This window comes from Micropterus salmoides, unplaced genomic scaffold (assembly GCF_014851395.1).
Source record: "Micropterus salmoides isolate LMB-PRFRI ecotype aquatic unplaced genomic scaffold, ASM1485139v1 Ms_hic_scaffold_14, whole genome shotgun sequence".
Classification (NCBI taxonomy): Eukaryota; Metazoa; Chordata; class Actinopteri; order Centrarchiformes; family Centrarchidae; genus Micropterus; species Micropterus salmoides.
Window position 1 is genome coordinate 19914510 of NW_024040485.1, and position 17276 is coordinate 19931785.

At 42.1% G+C, this 17276-nt stretch overlaps 2 protein-coding genes across 2 annotated transcripts; both read right to left on the reverse strand.

Annotated features, from left to right (window-relative positions):
- Positions 1 to 1218: 1218 nt before the first annotated feature.
- fem1a (fem-1 homolog a) lies at positions 1219 to 5318 on the reverse strand. The gene has a single exon (XM_038718202.1). The coding sequence runs from the start codon at positions 5131 to 5133 to the stop codon at positions 3280 to 3282; it is 1854 nt and encodes a 617-aa protein (XP_038574130.1). The 5' UTR covers positions 5134 to 5318; the 3' UTR covers positions 1219 to 3279.
- Positions 5319 to 8788: 3470 nt separating this feature from the next.
- On the reverse strand, positions 8789 to 11806 carry LOC119902191 (C2 calcium-dependent domain-containing protein 4C-like). Its single transcript, XM_038718203.1, has 3 exons — positions 11445 to 11806; positions 10108 to 10886; positions 8789 to 9972 (listed from the first exon to the last, which is right to left on the reverse strand). Exons 2-3 carry the CDS (start codon positions 10855 to 10857, stop codon positions 9421 to 9423), a joined length of 1302 nt encoding a protein of 433 aa, XP_038574131.1. The 5' UTR covers positions 10858 to 10886; positions 11445 to 11806; the 3' UTR covers positions 8789 to 9420.
- Between the last annotated feature and the right edge of the window lie 5470 nt (positions 11807 to 17276).

Consider the following 17276-nt stretch of genomic DNA (forward strand, 5'->3'; position numbering starts at 1 on the left):
ACGCAACAACAAACAACCGCCACAAGGGCCACTTCTGAGGTGTTGGATTATGGTGTGGAGTTGGGCATGACGCTTCAGGACCGTGTGAAGGAGGCTTTATTCTATAATCTTTGCTGATCCCCGTGTAGCCCTCCGCACACAGACTCAGCATTGCCTGCCCGTATTTCTGTTCATCTAGATATATTACAAATGCATATTCAGCCCTGCCTAATAGCTTGGTAAAAAGTCATTCTCAACGACTCATTCTCTCGTTCTCGCCCTATGACACAAAGGCTGCTTGACAGACTGTGAGAAAGAGACAGGAAAATTAGCCGACTGCCACCTCTTCTGATGGTAATTGGAAGCTACACTTTTTCACGTGGTCTTCAATGGACAAAGGCGACGCTCTGATTGATTTTCTTTGTTGCTAGTGACATCTAGTGGGAAGTTCCTATCATAGGACGTTACATTTACTTGATGAATACAGGATCAGGTATTTCATTGTGTAAGTGGTCTCTTTTATTATTAACTTAATGAAAATGAAATTGTATATTTATTTATATACAAGTACTATAAGCACTGAAGTTACCACAAAGAACATTTTTATAAGTGAAGTGATGTACTTCTTCCTCCTCTTTGTCTATGTACCACTGGAGACATTTTCTTCGTTTGTCCCAACATCAACAATTGTAGCTGCTGCTTCAAATGTCAGTATTTTTTATGTATGTCTAAACCTAATGATGTCCACAATCGCCTGGCAGCCTTTAGACCCGTCAGAGGTCAGGTCAGCTGTAAGAGAACTCTTAGATCTACAGGTGGAGACTGCAGGGTGGATGCATGCTGTCACAGGGACTTGAACCCCTCTTTACCAGCTGGTGTTTCTCTCCTGCCTATGCCGACATGACATCTGTTACATTTACAATATCAATGCACAGCAACAACAGCAGATAACTCATATTTTAGGTTAAAGTTCCCAGCAACCCTTCTCATTAAAGCAAATGAGCTCATATTGTTTTTGTTTCCTGTCAGAATAATGCAGCCTTTGTTGTCTGTGTAGGTCTCTGCCAGTCACCCTGTGACCTGCCTGACTGTATAACATTACACTAGTCCCATTTTCAGAGTTGAAGCTAGGGCAAAAGATCCCTAAAATTAGCAGAGTGCCCTGTCTCTACCACTGCCCTGCAGCAGTGACGTTAATTGCACTCTATTTATACATTAAGACTGCAGGACTCAGAAAGATCAAGTTTCTGTTATGCTTTATTTCAGGGTCCTCAGGTTTATGTGAGCAGAGACGTGGAAAGCCCATGTTTGGTCTAAAGAGCTGAATTAAGTGGACACTGATTGATTTTTAATATTCTGCTAATGTAACACTTTGTATGCACTCCAATTTAATCTGTCCCTCACAGTCTAAATAAGTTTATTTTATGGACCTGGTTGCCCTCGCAGGGTGGTAGGGTTTTTATACTATTGCAACCATTTAAATCCATCTAAATATGTATAACTGTGCTCTTAATGTAAATGCTGCAACTGTAAGCATCAGCACTCAAGCTGAAGAACTAGTGACACATCAGAGCGCAGAAAAATATATTAATTTTTGGATAGTTAATGTTTCGTTTCATAAACAATTCAAAGTGAGCACACACAGATTATGTTGTGTGACACTGAATTTTATTCAAGTATCTCCAACACACTTTTGTTCTCGAGTTATCATCAGTTAAACAAATCAGTTGAGAAAGAGAAAGGCAGCGACAGTTCATAGCCTGAATGTAAGTTGCCTATTTAGGATTTAGAGCCTCTCAGTCTGCATTCAGTTTTCTTGGTGGTGCTTAGCACAGACAGACAAATAAAACATTCATGATGAAACAGGATAAACAAAAGAGAGAGCTTTAAAAATAATAATAAGATGCAGGAATGGCCAGAGAGCCATCTGTTCCGTTTCTGTGAACTGCATCCGAGGTTAAAGGGAAAATTCACTCCAGAAGTGACACATGATCTCGGACTGATTTTCTCGTGGGTACAAACACGAGGCCTTAGGCTCTGTTGTGATCATCACAAAATGTCCTACTTCTGATGCTGCTTCTTTGACAGTGAATTAATTATCTTTGTTGACGTTGACATTATCTAGAAGTAGAGGGATGTAGGCACACTTTAGGCTCGAGTTTGAAATTGTTCATTTCGGACATAGGCAGAAATTTTAAGAAAACATTCTTAGTTCATAAATTCGGGAGACAGTAATTCAGTGTCAGTGAAGCAGCAGCAGATTTCAGCCAATTTATCCTGTTAAGATAAGCATGTAAAATGGAAGAATAATCCCATGTAAAATCTGTTTATGTAGTGTGTTTTTGCTTGTAAAATGTCGCCTCTGATTGGGATATCACAAACTGCATAGGTTATAAATGTTGTGCGGAGACTGTCAGCCAAACAACGGTACCAGCTCTTTTTACTTAGTCCAAGGGATACCACTCATCCTCAACCTCATGACAGTCTTTCAAAAGGATGGCTCTGCAGGCAAATCATGTCACAGTCTGAAATATCTTCTGGAAGTGGAAGCTTCACGTAGCCTATGTCTCACCTTTAGGTTATTACTTCCGCTTATAATTATTTTAATTTATAGTTAATGATAAGTTAGTTGCTTGTCATTCTGTTTACAGTCTGTAACAGAACATGGCTCCATGGCTGACATTTGGCACAATAAATTCGACACTTTCCCATATCAAAGAAACACAACAGATGGTACATGTGAACGTGCAGAACCGCAACTAAGTATTGGTGGTCGAGTTTGTTCAAAGACTTCCTTTCTGAATGAATCTGCAAAGCAACAAGTGAGCTACCATTCACTCTTCATTTTCATGCATGTTATCTGGCGAGTTTGATCAGATGCTTCCTATCAGTAATACTAAAACCCATCTTTTATACAATCCAGCCACCAAACACACACAAGCGCCATCATACCGCAAGTCTCCTTTTTACTGGGACAAAAAGAGGGATAATGCATTAAAGCCTAGATTGAGTTGAAGTCTCACCCAGCTTTATACAATCAATCACTTTGAAAGTCTTTGTGACTTAATGTTAGAGTCAAGCAACAGCTGACCAGATCTAAGCCTGAGTTTAAGGCCCAGAGGCTGGATGTTTATTGCTATGGTTTGGTCTGACACACGGTTGGTAGGGCCAGGAGCGAAGCAGTTAAAAGGAGACAAAGATGAGGAGAATGGCGTGGAGAAGGAAGTTTGTGGCAGGTCATTGTATGGGGGGATAACAGGAAGTGTAGTGCAGGGGTGCCTCATCAGGGGACAGTAGGAGTCAGTGCAGTTCAATGAAAGCTTCCATCTCCTCAGAGATGAGTCCCCTGTAGGGCAGTCTGTGCTTTTCAATTGCACGCGCCGCCAGGCACTGAAGGGTGACATAGTTCAGGGGGTAGAGGGCCGGGTGCCCGCTGCTCTGCTCATCCAGCAGCTCGTAGGCCGTCTTCTTCTGTGCATTTGTCGCGTCAAAGTGAGCCCCGGCCTTCATAAGTAGCGCCATATTCTCAGGGCAGCCGTTGTTAGCGGCGATGTGCAGTGGTGTGTTGTTCTCACAGTCGCGTGAATCGACATCCGCGCCACACTCTAGGAGCAGCGCTGCCACCGCCTGGGAGGGGAAGCGGCCAACAGGGTATCGACCAACAGACGTGGTTTCCTTGTCTACAGCCATGTGGAGAGGGGTGAAGCCGCTCCGTCCTCTAGGGTTCAGCTTTAGCAGACGGTACACTGTGTGCTTCTTCTGATGCTCTTGCTCTGGGCTGCACTCCAGCTTCTCCAGCAGAAAGATAAGGTGCAGGATGATGGAGAGGGCTTTGGTGAACTGGGGAGCTTCTGGAGGGTTGTCCTTCTGCGCCACAGCTCTCTCTACCTCCCTCACACTCTTCCCCAGCACAGTCATCAGATCGTGGAAGGTGATGCGCGTTGACAGGGTGCCTTTGGCCCGGTCCTGAAGAACAAAAGAGAAGAGCTCTGCAAAGGACAGGAAACTGGAGGCTGTCATGGGACTGAGAGGGTCGAGGTTGCTCTGCTGCATGTCTAAAGCATATTTCCACAGGCTGATGCAGCGTTCAAAGTTGCCGGAGTCAGCATAAACGGCTCCCCTGTAGCGGATGTAGTAAGAGGTGTCTGGGTGGGAAGGCCCCAGGATGCGCTCTCGAACCAACAAGGCCTGCATCCTCATTTCATCAGGGTCTGTGATCAAAGCTTCCAGTTCCTCTGCAGTGCTCACCTCCTGTGCACAGCCGTAAGCAGGGATAGGGGGACCAGGAGGAGGCTTGGCCAGGGATCCAGCTTTATCCCCTGGTTGCCTCAGCTCCATGGCCCTTCTCCAGTACCTCATTGCCCCCAAAAGATCCCGCTTTTTGTCCACAAAAGTAGCCCCAAGGAGTTCAAGTGCATCAATGCGTTCCTCCCTGGAGGTGCGAGGCTGGTGAGCGAGGTACTCTACGATGTTGGTGTGACCCGTTACACTTGCAGCGAGGAGCGGTGTCATACCATAACCATCCCTCTCCATGCGGGCATTGCACTTCAGCAGCATCTTCATGATGTCTAGACTACCTGACTCAGCACAGTCGTGAAGGGCGGTGTTTCCTTTCACACTCTTGCGGTTGACATCCGCACCGCGGTCCAGGAGGAACTTGGCGATCTCCTTGTGGCCCTTGTAACAAGAGATCATGAGGCAGGTGTGGCCGTGGCGGTTGGCGACCTCCATGTCGGCTCTGTGCTCCACCAGGTAGCGGACGATCTCCAGGTGCCCGTCAAAGCAGGCAGCTCGGAGCGGCGTTGAGTTAGTTAGTGTTGCGTTGTTCACTGAGGCACCGTGTTTTAGTAGCGTCTTAACCACAGGGAGGTGACCGGCTGCCGACGCCGCCCACAGCGGCGGAGCCCCCTCGATGGTCTCGCCGTCAAAGTTAACCGCCCCCCCGAGTTCAACATTTGCTTTACAATGTTCAAGGAGGTAATCTACAACGTCTAAATGTCCGTATCGAGAGGCTATCAACAGAGGGGTGCCTCCCTGTGTTTTCTCCTCGGCTAAAGCCTCCAGCTCCTCAGGAGTTTTGTTGCTCAGCAACTTCTGGATAAGTTTCAGCTTACCATCTCTGGCCGCGTTGAAAACCGCCGTCGTTATATCCATTTTACAGGCTCTGCGCTGCCGCACTGGACACAAACCCCATAACAACTCGCTTATGGAAAACTGGCGAGTCCGCTTTTAAACAGCAGAGAGCAGGAATCTTAGTTCGGACTCGGTTTCTAGCTCACATCTTTCTGCCATTTTGAGGGTGCTGTCAAGATGGCGTTTGTGTTGTTTGACAGGTCTATGTTTACGATTGCAGCGAGGCATTGTGGATGACGAAGTTTTGATGGCATTCCTAGTTCCTAGAGCAGGTAGCGTTTGACGTTTTAAAGAACTACATTTACCACGATGCACTTGAGTTAAATGGCCCACCAGCTGATGGGTTCGTTTGTTGTGGTTGTTCGGACCAAAACGGAGCACCACCTCAGATAGACACCGGTTTGATGCCCGACTTGCAAACCAAATACACCCTGAGACAGAGTACTCAATTTAAATGGTAAATTAATTCCCCTCACTGCGGATACTTTGTAAATATACATTAGGTTTTTAGAGAGGGAAATTGCAATGGATATTTGTAAGTTTTAGCCTATTCATACAATCCTTTAGTTATATTCAACAATAAACAATAAAGTGGTTAGGCTACTTAAAACCGAGATGCGACACTGAAGTCTCCTCCTCCATGTGTAATTATCCCCAAACTAAAAAACAGAGGTGTTTCTTCTAATTACATCCCCCCATGATGACAAAGGCAGCAATAGGCCTACCGTTTATTCTCAAATTACCAAGTCAAGTCAATTTTGTTTATGTTGCCCAATTTTGCAAATCACAAATTTGCCTCAAGGAGCTTTACAATCTGTAGGCCTACAGCATGTAACACCCCAAAAACCCCTTGAACTGGGAAAAATTGGAAGAAGCTCAGGAAAAGCAAGAGAGGAGGAATCCCTCTCCCAGGACGAACAGACATGCAATAGATGTCGTGTATAGGCTAACATGATAGACCAAAGTGGTAAAATGACTGTATTGTCCATACAGTCATTTTACCACAGGGTGATCAAGAAAAGTGTGTGTTTTTAAAGCATTTTAAAGTCAGACTTGAAAATACTATCACCCTAACCCAACCATTGTTTAAGATCACCAGTTTCAGTCTTGACTCTAAATTGTTCATATTAACGATAGCTAAAATTATCAACCCAGTCGGGGGACAGTAATCTAACAGACACCGAGGTCTCCTGCAATGTGTTGAACATACAACACATACTGCAGACAGTACCAGGCTTCTGCAGTCATTTCACATTAATAGGGCAGTGAATAACAACGTGTCTGAATACATACTCCACCATAAAAACAGTAGGCCTACTGTTAATATTGTGTGATAGTATTTTATTTTTGTGGAATTACCTGTTATGTACATTGAGGGAAGATAATAAAGCATTTAGGTGATTCTGTGCTACACTATATTCTGTGCTTGCAGCAGAGTGTTTTTGCAGCTTACGGAAGTAATTGGTTTACTGTGTGATTCCTTGGCTACCAATAGCACCCAGATCATATATTTAGAACCCTGCCATTAAGGTGCATAGATCAAATATACATCTACACAGTATCTTTGTGGAATTAAGCTGAAAACACATGACTGATCTGAACATTTTGATGATTCTTGAAGAGACCACATTACTCTATCCTCCTATGCAGAGCCAGCGGCCAGAATATTGTCTTGAATATTAATAATATGCCTGATGATGAACACCAAGACCTTACATTCAGTTGAATGTGGATATTGACTTTTCCCTCTGCGTCTCTCCACAGTATGAAACATAATCTAATTACTTTCATGTGCATAAATGCAGTGTGGCATGCAGTATATTGCATCTGTTGATGAGAGTCAAGCAGTGAAGTAGGATTATAATATATTATACATTCACAGCATAAGTTCACTTGTGGGGGATTTGAATGCTGGTGTAATGACATGACACCTCTGCTTGCCGAGAGCATCGCAAAGATCAGGATTTTTAGTTCTTTCTTAAAGTAAAAGATGAAACAAAGTAAAAACAAAGTAAAAGAGGAAACAAAAATCTTCTTTGAACAAAATTACCATTTGTTTAATGTTCTATGTATGTAATATTTGGTATTTACTGTTAGTACAAATGAAAACTTTGATAGATGTAACAATGGTCATGGACAAAGGAAACATCAAACTAATGAATCAGGATTGTTACCTTGCTGGCATTCAGATGGTGTTATATTCACTGCACACACTTCATTGTCACGAAGCAGATCATCACTTAGAATTAATGAGTAGAGAATATGAAAGAGCCTGTGTGCCATTCCAAGGTTAACTTTGACAAATGCTCCATCCATCGTCACTTTTAATTTCACAAAGAGCTGGCTGAAAAAATATGGCTAAAAATATAGTAGGCAAACATCACGGTAACAAGCTCTCAAGCTAAGCTCTTGTACTTTGTCATGAGATACACAAAGTAGTACTGTTTAGGTTTTTAAATCTGTAACCCGCTAACTGTCATCAGATTTTGATTCTAAAATTTTCCAGATTGGTGCACGAAAATGCGTGACATCAAAATCTTATTTTCACGTAGGACCTCTTCACTAAGTGTGAGGTGCTGATTGAGAAAATACGTTTTCAGGGACTTTAGTAGTTTACTGGGAAGATAGAATATTTGAGCCTGTTGATTATGACTATAGGCTGATGTTTTGCTTAATGGTTTACTGAAGTCAGAGATTATTTGACCATCACATTGCAATAATTTGCTTTACCATTGGCAAAAATAATTAGCTAATCTTTCTTCACCAGTTCTATCCCTTTGCTTTCAAGTCTGCAGGAAATTAAAGTTCTTTATAAGCCCACATTTTAATGTGTCCCATATGGGTGTTTGTTGTGACTTATTCCAGATCACCCCAGAGTTTATGCCTGAGAGTGTTCTCGGATTCTTTATATTTTTTAATGAAATGTGTCTTTCTTTCCTTGTCTGGGTTATAGGAGAGCCAGTCCCATGGACAGAAGGCACGAGACACCCAGAGCAGGTCACCAGTCAATTAAAAGTATTCTAAATATGGTTTTAATGATTTAAATCAAATAATATTTCTTGGACATTTTAAAGTGTCATTCTCATGTTTCACCAGTAGAGGAGGCATTAGATACACACTTGGTCAATAGTCTTTATTACTCACTGGGACTATCCCTGCATGTCTGATAAATGCATTAGTGTGTACTTAAGGGGTATGAATGTATTTCTTGTAGCCTACTTCCTCAACACAAATGTATTGCAAGTATTGAACGCATAAATCAAAATATAACCTCACTGTAGAGATAAATCATATCTACAGCAGGGGAGTGTGTGCCAATGTTTGTTTCAGTATGGTGATTGAGTCCTGATTAAAACTCCTGCTCTCCTTAATAACTATTTGAAACTCACTGGAGGACAGCCTGAAAAGGAAACACGTTTTTAAAATTAAACAGGGAGTTTGAATGCACACAGAGACAATATTGCGTGCAGAGATCCAGGATTAAAAGCCTTACAAATGACACCCATCCTGTGTCCGCCTCAGAGGACCCAACCTCCAACTTGTTTGCAAAAATGCAAAGCTTGGGAGGGGCAGTGGAGGGTTTATAATAATTTCCTAGGGCTTGCTCTTGATCCTGAGCAATTATTAGAAGACAAAATCGCTGAGACAAAACTGCAGGGTAAAAAAAATCATCAGTGAGAGTTTAGTGTTTTTATTCATACGTTCAAAAGCATGTCACAACGTGTAACAACATATTACATCCACTAGCAATTATAATCTAATTCCCAGATATAAATTCTTTCAAGTACACAGAGGTGTTATTCATTTTCCACTGGAACATGCAAAAACCCACATGTAATATTACTGCATCATTACAAAAAAAAATACAGCCCCAGCTTAAACAAGATCATCATTGCATCACAGCTGATATGATATTGAGCCACATCACAATGCTCACCAGTGAAGGCAACACCTTATGTAACTCAGTACTCAAGTACACAAACAAGGACGAAAGGAAGCAGCTCCACTGTTCACATTACTGGTAAGCATGTAAATGATGGTAGTTTAACCTGGATTGACCATTGAAAAAAACTATGGCAACTTGGGACTTCTAATTCAATAGAGGTCTTGTTTTGTTTTTATGTTTTTGGTCCATTGATGTACATAACAAAATACAAGATACAACTCCTTTGTCATCAGTATGATCAGCATGCTTTCACTTGCCCAGTATTTATCATCAGATCTGTTGAATGGGATCAAAAGTCAGACAGAGAAAAAAGGGCCCTCAAGATGTGGAGCTGCTTGTTTTCAAGTCTTGACAGGGGCTCCCTAGAGGCCTGCTAGCAGCTCACTGAGCAGCACCTCCCTTTCTCCTAGAAGTACGTCTCTCCTCAGACTGGTTCCTTTGTTCACAACCTTTATCTTCATGGCCAGATTCTTTACCTTTGCCTGGGGCAGCGCGTCAAAAAAAAAGTCTTCGTTGAATACTGGATTCCTGCTATTCTTGATGATGGTGCTCCTCTGTTTCTGCTGCTTGCCAGGGTTCAGGTAGAGTGCTACACAGCAATTGATGCTTTTAACGTCCGTCTGCCTGTCATAAAGGGCCTCGGCTGTGAGCACGCGCACCCTCAGCCGAGCTGACTCTGGGTCGTAGTGAGTGCTCAGCCTCAGTGTCCCCCCCTTATGGAGGTTGACAGTGTGTTGGCGCTGCAGGAGGTCTGACACTGTGCCCTTTAAGCCGCTGCTTTTACACCCACGGAAGGCAGGAGATGGGGGGCAGCGCGTGCGGCGGCGCTGCATATTGGGGCTGTTGTCTGCTGAGCTGCAATCATCAGTGGAAAGAGAACTGTGCCGCGCCAGGGAACGCTTGGCACGAGACACCTTGAGGGAGAGAGAAAAAGCAACTGGTAAACATACAGGAAGAAGCCTGACTGTTAACCAGACAAGGAAACACTTTTGTAACACATTCATTAATAGCTTTATAACCATATACACACCAACAGAAACAGTCCTCACCTTGGCTTGTGTCTCCTGGGTAATTGAGCGTAGGAGAGAGGCAGAACGGGACAGGAGAGGGGAGTTAAAGGGGGACGACTCTGCTGAGGAGCAGGTGTCGCTCTCACCACCACTGAAATACCGATAGGGGTTGGGGTCCGCTGGGGCCAGAAGAGTTCCCCCTTGGGAGCGCCTCTGGGAGTTCGGGGAGGTGAGAGGGCTGCTGGGGTCGCTGTGGAACAGGCTCTCCTTGCGCCGGGTATGAGGAGACTCCACCAGGGTTGAAAAGCCATATGAGGTCTGAGCCTTGGGGACATACGGCAGAGACATTGCAGTCTGTGACTGGGGGTCTGCATTAGTGTTGACTTCAACACTATCGCTGTCCACAGACCTGGCACCTGGCTCATCAGCACTCTCTATTTGGATGATGTGACGGTTGGCTGACTTCTGGAGATTGCGGGTGTCTCCTCCCAGACGGGAAAAGAGGCGAGGGCTACAGGGGTTCTTGCTGCTCCGAGCTCTGGGGCTCTGGCTGCAGATGGCATGGTCAGAGGAGGAGGGTTGCAGTGTGGAGCAGTGCTGAGGTTCTGGTGTAAGAGGCTCTTCTGGTGGGCAGCAGATAAGTTTGGGGGGGATGAAGAAGTCAGGGATCTTGTTTGGAGTTAGAACATTGGCGTAAACAGAGATAGGAATTGCCTCTGTTGTCTGCGGGGGCCGGGATTGTGTCCCTCTGCTCTCCACAGAGCTCCGGAGCTTCTCCAGTAGCCACATACCCACTCAGATGCTTCAGCTCACAGTTTCTGTTAACAGAAAAGTAATGCCTGAAGAGGAGACAGCACATCCAACCATAACAAACAGACACAATTAACAGGATTTTGTCTTTTTGTTGAGGTTTACTAAATATAATTTCCCAAAAATCATTAAACTAGTATAAACTAAATCGTGTAGACTCTCCTGACACTCTTGAACCACGGAGCTCAGGACTTAATTGAAGGAGAGGAATGAAGAGTACACATTTCAGTTGCAGCCACGAATCATCCATTTCGTCCACAATTCAGTCATTAAAACGCATCTCCAAAGAGCAATTTAATTAAAATAACTGCGCAAACATAGTGGGATTAAAATAATAATTCTCCTCTAAACGAATTACACGTGCGTGATTTATATCATCAAACTAATTCAGCGTTTTAGCAAATCAAACTACTGGAATTTTCACTTTTACTGCAATATTTTCTAAAATCATTTTGAGATCCTTAAAATAAACGAGCAATGTCGAGTCTGAATAACTTTTTTTTCTCTCAAACAAAGCCACATTAACTGCCGACGCGTTGCACATCTGACATCAAACATAAACAAACCTGTTGGTTGTAGAACTATTTTCCTCCGGAATAACTGATCGTCGCGAAAAAGGTATTTTCCCGTAAGAGCATGATCCAGAACGCTTGCCAGCGGTTAAAGGCTACTAGATTAGACATTCTCGCTTTATATGATGGGGTCTCTGACTCTAAGCCAATGAGAAGGTTGTGAAACCTTCCAATGATATTTATCATGAAACTAATCCCAATGCAGGCAGGGGGCAAAAAAACAAAACAAACAAAAAACAATCTAATTTAAAAGCTGTTTCCTCAGCGACAACGTGTTGCAAATTATGTGGGTTTCATAGCTCACGCCTCATTGATTTTTAAAGAGAACGTCGGGATTTCACTTGGCGTTCACTTGAGATCTATTCTCTTTTGCACTGTTGTCAGATAGTGGCTCTCTCCCTATAATATGGTGCAAACATGCACCTTAATTGGACTTCCTGGTGACAAACTAATGGTGACAATATGCTGTGTTCACATTTACCATCTGAACACATTTACCAATGATAATGGAAGAGAAAGGCAGGCAGTGGACAAAGTAAAGTAAACACACCATGAGAAAGAAAGAAAAGAAAAGGTTTAGGCTATGTTAAGTTGAATTACCCTGTTTCTGTTTTAAAACTTTTCTATACTGCAGTGTCTTGCTCTCAACTTTTCCAAATAAGTTTGTTGCAGTCACTACAAGCCCTAATTAATCATTAGGGCTTGTAGTGACTGCAACAAACAAAACAGCTCATGGCATGCCTGCCATGAAGTCCCTAGACTTGCTTCCAGTTAGTTTTTTGGATAGTTTCTTAAGTCTCCGTGTTTGTTCATAAATCTTCTCATGGACACACCACAGACTTTGATATATTGCTTGGATATGTCCCTTGTAGAGCTTTCAGATCCACAGCCACTCTGCTGTCAAAACCAGCAGCAAAGCTGCCTTCTGTAGTTCTGGACCCAGTCTCTGGAACAGTCTCCCTGTTCATCTGAGGACAGCAACATCCAACCAACACTGATAGCTCACTTTTCAAGATGTGCTTTTTGTGCTATTCAAAGCTGAACTAGTCAAGTAATTAATTACTTGTTTATAAAAATAATAGTCAACTATTTTAATAATGGTTCCATACATTATAATGTTAAAACAGTGTATCTATTATTTAATAGTTGTTTGTTGTGATAGACTTCACGTTGAGCTGCATCACGTTGAGCTGCATCACTTGTCTGAAATAAGACCTGATATTCAGTATTTATTTGAGTTTTCAAAACAGCATTAGGCAGCCCAAATATGCTGTGCCTGGATGGCAGATTTGATCACAAAAAAAGCAAAATTACATAATGTGGTGATGGGGGAAGTTTAAAAAAAAACCTGGACACATTTGTGGCACTCCTAAAAGCACTACTTTCATTTGCTCAAAGCACAAAATGATGCAACATGCTGTATAAGAATATAAAACCTGAGCAAAGTAAAGGTAATATGAATTAATGATTTTTTTTATGAATTCTTTGTTTTCTAATTGGACCAGTTTCTGTTGGAGAAAGCCAAAGAATGCATTCAACCCACAGTGTCTTTTGCCAGGTGTTAAACATGGAGGTGGATCTGTCATGGTATGAGCAGCCATCTCGTAGGAGTCATTTGGACTAGACAATGTTCTGCAGGGTTTTAAAAATGCTCAACAAATGTGAGACCATTTTAGAGGACCAGTTGCACCGTACTGTCCCTTCAGGATGTGTTTAAAGTTGACAATCCCCCATACCTTTCTGCATTATTATTTTTATAATTAATATTTTGTATTTTTTAATATTTTTATAATTAATTTGTATTTTTAATATTTTTAATATAATATTTGTCTTTTTGTCACTGTGTGTTAAAGTTCACTAAACTCTGCACATGTTGCATAAAGTTTAGAACAGCAGAAATATGCTATTTTTGTGTCCACACATTACTGTATATGAGGGGATCAGTAAAACGCTGTTGTTTATTTCCACACAATTAATGTAAGAATATGAAGCAATTCACATGTAGCCTAGCCTATCAATCACTTTGGATTGCCAAAATGTGAAGGGATTGTAGCGTAGCCTGTAACACCCCTGTGGACTGATTTCTATGTAAAGGACTCATGACAGTAGGATGTGATGTTTGCTCCCGAGTGCATTTTCTTCCGCTCCCTTACCACAGTTTGCAAAGCTAACTGTGATCATGCTTATTTCTCCTTGCAGTTAAGAGTCTGATTTGCTTGGCTGGACGCATACAGGCTCTCTATGAATATGTACAATCTATCCATTTGCATGTAACAGCATACTTAACAGCTTTTGTGTGATACAGTATCTTGGTGGTCTTGAAAAAGTAATCCACAGCATGCATCTTAGATTTTTGTTCTTTTGTTCTTTTTGTTCTTTCTCTTTTGGTTAAAGAGGTCTTATTATGCCAATTTTCAGGTAAATAATTTTATTTAGGTATTGTACCCGAATAGGTTTACATGGTTTAAAATGTATCTCTCCCATTTTCAGTACAGTAACAAGCCGTCTAATTCTGTTTTTCAGGAACCCCGCACTTTAGTTCAGCCGTTCACATGTGGAACCTGTTCAGTACCAACAGATCAGACTGTAGGTCAATGTACAGCTCCACTCTTGTTGAGGGTTAAAGAAAGGTGGCAAAATCTCCCCAAGTTAAAAGATTTCCATGTAGTAATTTGGATCTATAGTTAAACAAAACAACCTTAAAAAAAACAAGGTTTGTTCAAACAACTGAGGAACATTTTGCCACACGTAATAGAAGCGGGCTATTTTCATTGCAAACAAAGCCAACACTAAAATACAAATTCACTGATGTGCCACACCCAACATAATTGAGTTTGGTGCAGGTGTGCAAACCTGGAAGACAAATACTCAACAATAGCTTTAGCTGTACCTAAACCTACCTAAATAAAGGTTAAAAATACTTATGCAAATGAGATCCATTCATGTTGTTTTCTGAAAATAGATTGTAGTCAATTATAGATTAGTGACGCACCATTAGATTAGATGCTTCATCAGTGTATGATTCATTCAGCGGTCCAGTCATACATTTGAACAGTCAAATATAAATGTTTCTGCCCCTAAACCTACTATGTACATTTACTGTAACGACACATATATATATATGTACACTGTTAAAAAAAAAAAGTGAAAAAACAGTTATATTCCAGCAGCTGGGGTGCCAGAAAAATAACAGTTGTAAATGACCTTTTATTATGGATCAGGACAGAACAGACCTAAATGCAACACTCAGTTAAAGGTGGTTTATTTAGGGGAAACAGGGGAAGAGAAGGAGGTGAGGCGGACGCCGTGGAATGTGGCACGGAGGACCGAGGAGCTGGCAAGGCGGAGGAGGAGAGGCGAGGGAGCCGTGGAATGCAGGGGACCGAGGAAGGGAATGGTTTGGTGGCAGGTGGACTGGTGTGGAGCGGCAACATAAGGTTAAATAAGGTTAAAGCTGCATATGTGACAAAATACTGTTGTTAAATATTTCATTATTAAGTTTATTATGCTTACTTCTAGCACTCTTATCAGAGGTTGTCACTAAGCTGTTAAAAAGGTGATATTTCATGATTGGAATATAAAAGGAGAGTATTGCTTTTATTTTTATTTTCTTTCGTAGCTCTTATGGTGTGTTCAAAGTGTATTCAGGTTTATGGAGCTACAGTATCGTCCTATTTTCCCCTGAATAAAGCCATTGTGAACCATCAGTAAAAGTGTAGACCATCATTCAGCCGGGGATGCTACAACAGTAAATAACTAACTTGTAAAATTACGGTAATATTCCAAAATGACAATACAGTACACCTCTGACATGTATAGCAGTTGTAAATTGCTTTGGATAAAAGCGTCAGCTAAATGAATAAATGTAATGTAAATGTAATCTAAGAAATGATACAACACCCGCAAACACTAGATTTTCCATTTAAAAAACATCAAAATACTGATCTAAAACTGTTAATCAGCTTTTAGGATTGTGTTTATTGGAATTTTTCACCATTCTTGTAGCGCATCTGTGAGGTCAGGCACAGATGTTGTACGAGAAGGCCTGGCTAACGCTATCTTAGAAACTAAGTCTGTTAATGTCAACAAACAACAAGCAGGCACAGATGTTGTACGAGAAGGCCTGGCTCGCAGCCTCCGCTCTAATTCATCCAAAAAGGTGTTCAACCAAACTCGTTCATCCATGTCTTTATGGACCTTGCTTTGTGCACTGGTGCACAGTCATGTTGGAATAGGGAGGGGCCATCCCATAACTATTTCCACAAAGTAGGGAGCATGAAATTGTTCAAAATGTCTTGGTATGCTGAAGCATTAACAGTTCCTTTCACTTGAACTAAGGGGCGAAGCCCAACCCCTGAAAAACAACCCCACACCATAATCCCCCCTCCACCAAACTTTACACTTGGCACAATGCAGTCTGGCAAGTACTGTTCTCCTGGCAACCGCCAAACCCAGACTCGTCCATCAGATTGCCAGACAGAGAAGTGTGATTTGTAACTCCAGTGAACATGTCTCCTGTGCTTTAGAGTCCAGTGGTGGAGTGCTTTACACCACTGCATCCGATGCTTTGCATTGCACTTGGTGATGTAAGGCTTGGATGATTGGCCATGAAAACCCATTCCATGAAGTTCTCTACGCACTATTCTTGAGCTAATCCAAAGGCGACACAATGTTTGGAGGTCTGTAGATATTGTGCAGAAAGTTGGCGGCTTCTGCACATGCGCTGATCCCACTATGTGATTTTATGTGGCCTACCACTTTGTGGCTAAGTTTCTGTTGTTCCCATCGCTTCCACTTTGTTATAATACCATTAACAGTTGACTGTGGAATATTTAGTTGTGAGGAAATTTCACAAATGGACATTGCACAGGTGGCAACCTAGCATGGTACCACACTTCAAGTCATAATTCACTGAGCTCCTGAGAGCGACCCATTCTTTCATAAATGTTTGTATCCACCTGTGGTAAAGTAAGTGATTGGAACACCTGAATTCAATGATTCGGAGGCTGTCCCAATACTTTAGGTAATATTGTGCATTGTTATATCAAACAGCCCTATTTATTAATGGCAGTTATATTGTAAATCAAACACACTCAAGCTTTTGGATGTAAGGAACGGCAAGCAAGTGAAGATCATCTGCCTTTTGCTTATTGCTCACACTTGATGGAAGAGCTGGTGGTGGAGGGGGAGTGGTTATCTGCAGCCAGGTAGCCTTACTTGAATTTGTCCCTAATTCTGTGGAGAGGGCTATGGACTAACACATCTCCAGAATTTGGTCACCATACCATTATTAAGGGGAACTTACTTACTTAATGTCTCACAGACCTTGGATAGATTTGCTGTTGATTTTGTTTGCCGTTTTTTATGTTTTCCGGTTGAGCTACCTTGAGAAGCCAAGTGGTTCCTTTAGGTCATCCTGAGGTTTTCTCGCTCAAAGTCAGCCGATCTGAAAATGTACTTTTGGCTTGCATACCAAAAACTTGCAAACAAATGGATTCATTAGGACTGCCAAGAAAAACTTACATATATTCAACAGTGAGTGAGCTATGGCCAGCTGGTGTTTGTTGCGTGAATAGATATTATTTAAACCATTTTAAGAAGATGAGTTTGAATTCACATTGAATTTCTGGTTCCCCTTCGAGGGAACTCGAACTGCGTCGGTTACAACACTATGGGAACGCCTCTAGGCGAAGCAGGTCTGAACGTGAATGAAATCACTCCAATCCTATTGGCTTGTTGCTAGAACGGTAAGGTGTGACGGAATAACCGGAGGAGTATAAAGCACACCTGTACACACTCATCATTAGCTTTTTTCTATTCAGCAGG

What these genes read in the sequence shown, in the direction of transcription:
- LOC119902191 (XM_038718203.1), bottom strand. Translation starts at nt 10,857, where the DNA reads ATGTGGCTACTGGAGAAGCTCCGGAGCTCTGTGGAGAGCAGAGGGACA. An exon ending in CCCAGGAGACACAAGCCAAG is followed by an intron (nt 9,973 to 10,107) that starts GTGAGGACTGTT and finishes CTCTCCCTCAAG; the next exon opens with GTGTCTCGTGCCAAGCGTTC.
- fem1a (XM_038718202.1), bottom strand. Translation starts at nt 5,133, where the DNA reads ATGGATATAACGACGGCGGTTTTCAACGCGGCCAGAGATGGTAAGCTG.